The following is a 7,616-nucleotide window of genomic DNA, read 5'->3' as shown; positions in this document are numbered from 1 at the left end:
ACAAAATTGGATACTAGGATTGAGGTCTTATTGAGCCAACGGTGCTTACTAGGCCGAGCTCATGAGCCATGGTGAGCTGGTTTAGCTTGGCTCGCTAACTTTGCAAGCTAGAAACCAGGCTTAAACTCGTACTGGCTCACCAGCCGAGGCGAACCACTCCGATACAAGCCAGCCCACGAGTCCCAAGCTACTTTTCGAGCCTTACCGAGACCCCCACCCACATATGTAGAATTTATATGGATCCATTGAAGGCCATTAGGTGCCCGTATATTCGATTCGAGGCTATTTACTGGTCTGTTGGAGACGGCCTTAGCTCGTCCACCTGCCGCTCTGGTGACTAGGAAAATCCGAGGTTTCATACACGAAGCAGCATCTCAGTGATTGTTTGAGACACCGCCAAAAGCCTAGAACAGCTCCAACAGCTGTTCGAGAATCGATACCAAACAATTTAGAGGATTGGTGGATCGGAGCCTTTGTTCAGTTGCATCTAGATTGTAAGGGATTGAGGAGGATTATATCCCTTCATGTTCAATTTTGAACGGGAAGGGTTTAATCCCACTCAATCCACTTTGAAACGAACACACAAATTCGGACCCGTACTAGCAGACCAACAGGAAAAAAAAAAGAGAGACAGGACTAGAATTACAAGCAGAAGTCCACTTTGCAAATGTATGCCGACAACTCTCACACCATACATACATACATGCACGCCAGAGTTTTATGAGACACCCATCCTGGAGCCCAGAGAGCCATGGGTACCTCTACAGTGTCTTATGGATAGTATGTATAGAAAATTAAAGGGGCAGTATTTCCAGCGCATGCAATTGCCTTCCTCAGGATTGCGTAGGGCTGGCTGTCACACAACAAAACCATTTCTTCTGCGAACACAAGAATACAGTTAATGATATAGTGAAAAGATGACAGGTTTAAGAGATGAAATTGGTGCTCGTGTCAACTCGTCATCAAGTGGAGTTAACACAATAATACAGTTAATGATAGAGTGGAAAGATCACAGGTTTAAGAGATGAAATTGGGGTTCGTGTCAACTCGTCATCAGGTGGAGTTCAAAGAAGAGAATTGATACAAGTCATGAATAAACGCACCGTGCTTGGTTTTGCAGCATAAGACTCCACCCTCTCAGTCCTGGGGTCCTTGGAAGGTGAGTCTGTGTCTTGACCATTCCCACCCTTCTTCTCATCTCTGGCTTTGTTGAATATGACAGTAAATCCGTCTGCGGAAGCCGGATCGTTGACATCCCATTCACCAAACTTTGGCAAGGGACGGCCTGATTCCTCCTGGTTAAAGCACCATTATACATGTTAAAAAGTAAATCTACTTGTTATTTTGTACTCTGAGTAGCATAATGCTCACTAGATCACGTCATAAACTTGTGCCAAGAAATTGCTGTTATGACAAATTATAAATACCAAGCTTGTGTCAGCATGCGAAATACATATTGGGTGTGATCATGTGACTGTGTGATCAAATACAGTAAAGCACAGGCTTCTGCAAGCAGATAAATGCAGTAATGGTACAAAGGAGACCATTGAGGAAAAGAATAGAAATGGTACAAAGGAGACCATTGAGTAATGGTACAAAGTAAAGTAGGTTTCTAAGCCTACTAGTTAGAAAACAAGCCCTATTGAAGAACCATTGGCCACCATATGTGCATAATCCCATATGTAGGAATAGAAGTCTCAGCATATTCATCAGTGACAGAAGTTCCCTCCAAAGTCATATCTATTCATCTCCATCCACAATTCACATGGCTTCCAAACTTAACATATCTTTAACACAATAGTAATCGGATTCTGGATCAATAAAGTTCCAGCTCATGGCAGTAGCCACGAGCTCGTGAGTTGCAGACAACGAATTGAATGTAACCGCTTAGGCTAAATTTCCGTTTCAGCATCTACACGTTCAACAGTTAAAGGCTGGGCTGCTAATTGACTGCTGTAGACTATAGTTGCAGTGAACCATGCATCCTGTATTCCTGTACCAATCTCACTCAAAGAAGGCAAGGGACAACCTGATTCCTCATGGTAAAAGCACCATTATCCACGTTAAAAAGTAAATCTACTCGTTATTTTGTAGTCTTAGCACAATGCTCACTAGATCACGTCATAATTGCTATTATTGCAAATTAGAAATACCAAGCTTGTGTCAGCATGCAAAATCTTAGTAACCGGGAACTGGAAACGCGGCCACGTTCCTCGTTCCAGGAACGTGGGAACAATCTCGATCCCGTAGTGTTAAAACCTAGTTTTAGTAGCGTACCATGTACCATGTTCCCGTTCCTCGATCTCATTGATCCGGGAACCTGGTTACTAAGTGCAAAATACATATTGAATGTGATTGTGTGCCTGTGTGACCAAATACAGTAAAGCACAGGCTTACGCAAGCAGATAAATGCAGTCATGGTACAAAGGAGAACATTGAGGAAAAGAACAGAAATATAAATCAAATATCATTCAAGAAGTTGGTGATGTGGTTCCACTAAACACACAGGTGCCGTAATGTGGGGCGAATACAGCTATTAATGACTGTATTCAATCATGTGCAGGCATCTTGATGCCGAGAATGATGATACAGAGAAAATGGAATATTCAGAAAACAGAAGAGCATATACATGCAGTCATGAATTATGAATTCTGATTACATAGCATTCCGGCATGAGAAAATATTAGCGGATCAATATTCATTAGCGTCAAAGACGTAATGTAACATAGTTATTGACATATGAGTTGTGACCTCTTGACAGCTGAGTTAAATGAGAACATATATGCCTTACAAAAAAATCAGAACATTTATTCTAGAGATCAAACTACCAGCAAGATAAGAGTTGGCATGTCAAGTTGTCAACAGTTTCCCAAAAAATCATGTGGTTGCCATGTACTGTTGAACAGCTTTCATGGGAAGATTCAGCTGCCATGCTGATATTTCCAGGCATGATCCAATCGACATTCCCTTTAACACAGCCCCTTTAAAAAATCAGACTATATATCGATATGAAGGATAGGCTGAAGGATCGTTACTTGTGTTTGTAACAGATAAATTGGTCGGTGAACTAAAATACAAAGAATGGAATTTGATATGTCAGTATCTTCCAAAAAAACAAGTTCCACAACATTCTGAGCAGTAATCGCCAAGCATCCGATTCAGATAAACACTAAGGCCATGTTTGTTTCCCTTCTAGATTATAGTAGCCACGAGCGCGAGTTGCAGACGACGAATTAAATGTAAACGCTTAGGCTAAATTCCCGTTCCAGCATCTACACGCTCAACAGTTGAAGGCTGGGCTGCTAAATAATTGACTGCTGCAGACTGTAGTCGCAGTGAACAGTGCATCATGTATCAATCTCGCTCATACGAGGCAAAGCAAAGGCATGGACTACGCCGACAAGCAACAGGACCCAAAACGAAAACGCCAACCAACCCGCCCTGGCGGGAGAAGATTCCTCCCTACACATAGTTGTACCAAGGCTCGCAGGATAAAATCAATCGATCGATCTCCTGAAGCCAGCCGAAGCTGCCCAACCACACGAGAAAGGATAATCGCACTAGTTTCTTGGTCCTAAGACATCCCGTGCAAACGTTCCCCCACTCAACCACTCGGCCACTCCACGCGAGTGACTTTGATGGCAACCAGCAGGAGAAACAAAACCCCCCGTTCGGAACTAGTCGTCCCGAAGCTCATCACAAGGCGAGCTCGCCTCGATCAGGACAGCAAACACCGATTCCCCACGGGCTGACACCACCACCGGGGTGGGGAAGGGGGGGGGGGATAAGAAGGAACAAGGAAAACGGCAGAGAGGCGGCGCAGAGCCTTGCACGTACCGCCATGGATGGATTGCGCAGAACAGAGGTCCCGATCTGCTGGTTGCTGGGGGCCGGGGCGGCGGCGGGCTTCCCCTTTCTCTCCCTGCGGTTGCGGGTGGGAGGAGACGAGTACGACGAAGAGTAAAGAGCGGAGGAGGCGAATCGATGTGGAGTGGAACGGAAAGGAAAAGCCGCACTGGTGTGGAGAGACTGCTCTCCCTCGGCCTCTCTCTCTCCCGGTAAATAAATTAAAATAAAAACAATAATAAAGTAGGAGTAAAAAATAACGGAAAGCGCCTAAAAATCGCTTGTACTACCCGCCGGTTATCGGGGCACGAAGCGCATGTGAGCCGGCCGCACGGGGCCCACAGGTCAGGCGGGGCTGGCGGAAGGTGGGGACAGGACCGGAGGAGTGGGTTTTGCGTTTGACCGGGGCGGCGGTGACGAGACACAGACAGGGTGGAAATGCGAGGGGAGGAGGGCCGCACGTCGGTGGTGGACGGGTGAAGCGCGGCTTCGCTGGCGCTCGGAATCTCTAGGCTGTGGCGTGGAGGGCCCAGACGTTGTTTACGTCCTGCTACTTGGCCTCTTGGGGGTGGTGACAGTGTACTCAAAAATCGATCGAAAGATTTGTTCAAACTCTGCGCTCAAATCCGTGCTGTTTTTAGCCGTTGGCACTGGATCCGAGCTGGCTAGGCTAGCTGTGAGCTGTCTCCTCCGTTCTCCTGATACCCGTGCGCGGCGAATGTCAACTGCGTAGGATGCCTGCTGGTGAGGGTATTATTACGAATATATGATATGACAGCTTGGCATGTCTGTTGTCATCATACCTAATACAGCGTCTGAACCGGGCAAAGCTCCGCCGCGATTAAAGATAAACCGGGCCATGGCCCATGGGGATGGGGCAAGGTATCTTTTAAATAGGGTTGATAATATCTTGTTTTCTTTGGAGATACGTGAAGATAAACCGAATATTGTTGAATGTACTAATCTAGAATCGGACAAAGAATGCGCTAAAGACTAAATTTTTTATATGTTTATTAATATTAATGTTAGAAATGAATACGAGTATTTCTATATCTATACTATACTTAAAGCACCAGTTTCAACGGTCGTTTCGCTGCACGTTTATAGATGACCAAATAGCGTCCGACACGGGCTAGACGCACGCGGGCCACAACTATGGACCAGACACGTCATACCGGCCTGCTAACTATGTCGGGCCAGCCCGTTAACCCGTCGACCCATTTAATTAAATCAGCGTAAAATGTTAAAAACGGTGCAGAAGGTGGGGCTCGAACCCATGTCCTGATGGAAGAAGGACGGGAGACACTAGGTGAAGCTGTCTAACCAGTAAAACATCATGCTAAGATGTTTTTAATATTGAATATAAATTGTATATAGGTATATACTTTTTTGTAAAATAAAAAAATAATCGTGTCGGGTCGGGCCAGCACTACGGGCCGAGACTACAGTCCAAGCACGGCATGATGTTCTTGGCTCTTACAAACATTAGGTCGTTTCTGAGACCATATTGGCGCAATGGACTACATGGTGTTTGAGATTGCTGAATTGGATGGAGCAACAATGATTTGTCACACTAACAGTAAAATGAAAGGTTATTTGTTGGTTTTAAACGTTAGTAATTGCTACGAAGTAGCATAATTTATATGGAGTGCATCCAGTTTTAATTGATGCCTGACTTTAGCAATCACTCCATATTTTGATCTATCTTTTTTATAAGATTGACTTCATGGGACTTATTTTAGAAACTTGAGCTCACAAACTTTGTCTTATTTGGTCTCTGTATGATGGAATTATGTCGTTTTATAATCTCTGTTCATTCAGTCAGTCGTTGTGAACTTTTTTCTAATCGCTCACTTTATTGGCCGTGTTGTACCAAGACATATTGCATGGAGTAAACAATAACATCAGTTAACCAAATCAAAAAAAATATTATACAGAGAGCGGTGACAATTAATAAAAAATCTTGAAGTTTTTTATGGATAGTTTACGTGGGTATTGTTGTAAGCCGTCGTAACGCACGGGCAACCGACTAGTATATTATAGGTTTTAGTTGATTTCAGGGGTGGGCCCAATGTATATCATGGGTATTCAAATGAATACTCAAGAGTTTTGTCAAAACAATAAGTATACATAGAGTACAATACATATGTATATGTAAAAAACAAAAACAAATCCTGTTGAGAGGAGTAATATACATGAAGGTGATTTGAAAGGTTGTCTTGTAATTTAAGTTTTCTTATCGTTTACATATATTTCATATCCTTTATATAATTCAAATGTTATCTTTTGCCGCTAGTATTTGAACAATTTTACTCAATTATATGCTCAACCAAAACTTGGTTTTGTTTGATATATATCACATACATGCTATAAAATCGTTGCTATATAATATATTATGATATTATATATATATCATATAGTTAGACTTTATATAGTTATTTTTATATGTTTTACCAGTCATCCGAATTTTAGGCCCGCCATTGGTTGGTTTTAGCCAGGCCCACGCACGAAGCTCGTTGGGAGCGTGCAAGTAGCCAGGCTCCATACATGTAGCGGCACGCTTCACAACAAGTAGTTTTAGTTTGTTTTTCATTCTATCTTATAATTAAAAGATATAATCATCAAACCGATTTCATATTTTTGTGTTCATGATATTTTTCGAATAAAACTACACCACACATGTTGTATAATGTTTAAAGATTTATTTATGAACTCTTCTCAAATACACGTTCTCATGTATATAGCCAAACACGGGTCAATGCAGTCAGGCCCAATTAAGCCAATTAACCAAACATTGGGCATTTACATGCACTCAAACAGGCCAGCTGTAGCCTAGCTGACTAGTGCAAGCCAGGCTCGGCTCGCTAGGGAAGCGAACCAATCATACCTATAGCATCTACAAGTGCAGATCACACCCCATGTGATATTCTGGTCCAAGACTTAATACGATTGATAGAATACTCATATCAACATGGTGCATCTTTTTTTCGAAAGCCTGCCTCAAAAGAACATCTGGGTTAAGCATGCTTACCCCAAGAGCAATATTGGGATGGGTGTGTGCACAAAACATTTGTATTGGTCTGTGTGGATGGTATATGATCATAGAGAGCTGCCACGTCGCTCTAGAAATTTGGGGCTAACCACCAGAGCAATATTGGGATGGGTGTGCGTACAAAAGACTCGTATTAGTCTGTGGGAATGGTCTATGATCATAGAGAGCTACCACGTTGCTCTAGAAATTTGGGGTTGTACGCGCAACGCTCTCTCAGCTACTGTCCTGTGGATCCTGACCCCGCCCGCGCAGCTACAACACCGTGCAAAAAATAGTGCAGGGCAAGCACTCAAATCCACACCCCTCGCTCTAGAAATTTGGGGCTAACCACCAGACGACACATACCCTAATTTTTAGAAATAAATAATAATAATAATTGAATAAATATCTCAATACTCATTTATATGACATATAATGTTGGTCACTCGTTCTCAAATACTGTGAATCAAGAACAAGGCAACACAATTATTAATTATTAGGGACCTTCGTCTTTCGAAGCATTATCTTCCCATGGGTATAATGATCATCAGACGAAGGTCATGAAGGACATGCCTTTAACATTTAGTCTGAGAATATGAATGCGAGAGGACGAAAACAGTAAATGCATCTCAATAATTCCTTCACATTCGTATTCTATAAAACATGTATAAATGTCAACAGAATTCATATTACATTGATACCTTTGGCTTGTTCAAAGGTGAAGACGCGAGAGAGTGAT

The 7,616-nt window shown here is 42.8% G+C and overlaps 1 protein-coding gene across 1 annotated transcript; it reads right to left on the bottom strand.

Moving 5' to 3' along the window:
- Positions 1 to 617: 617 nt before the first annotated feature.
- On the bottom strand, positions 618 to 3,997 carry LOC541680 (uncharacterized). Its single transcript, NM_001111430.1, has 3 exons — positions 3,838 to 3,997; positions 1,104 to 1,295; positions 618 to 878 (listed from the first exon to the last, which is right to left on the bottom strand). The coding sequence occupies exons 1-3, from the start codon at positions 3,841 to 3,843 to the stop codon at positions 834 to 836; spliced, it is 243 nt and encodes an 80-aa protein (NP_001104900.1). The 5' UTR covers positions 3,844 to 3,997; the 3' UTR covers positions 618 to 833.
- Positions 3,998 to 7,616: the final 3,619 nt, after the last annotated feature.

The sequence above is a fragment of the Zea mays genome, chromosome 6 (genome assembly GCF_902167145.1).
Source record: "Zea mays cultivar B73 chromosome 6, Zm-B73-REFERENCE-NAM-5.0, whole genome shotgun sequence".
NCBI lineage: Eukaryota > Viridiplantae > Streptophyta > Magnoliopsida > Poales > Poaceae > Zea > Zea mays.
This window is presented reverse-complemented; position numbering and strand designations above follow the sequence as displayed.

Coding starts and splice junctions, on each gene's coding strand:
- LOC541680 (NM_001111430.1), bottom strand. Junction 879..1,103: donor ATGCTGCAAAACCAAGCACG/GTGCGTTTATTC, acceptor TTGTGTTCGCAG/AAGAAATGGTTTTGTTGTGT.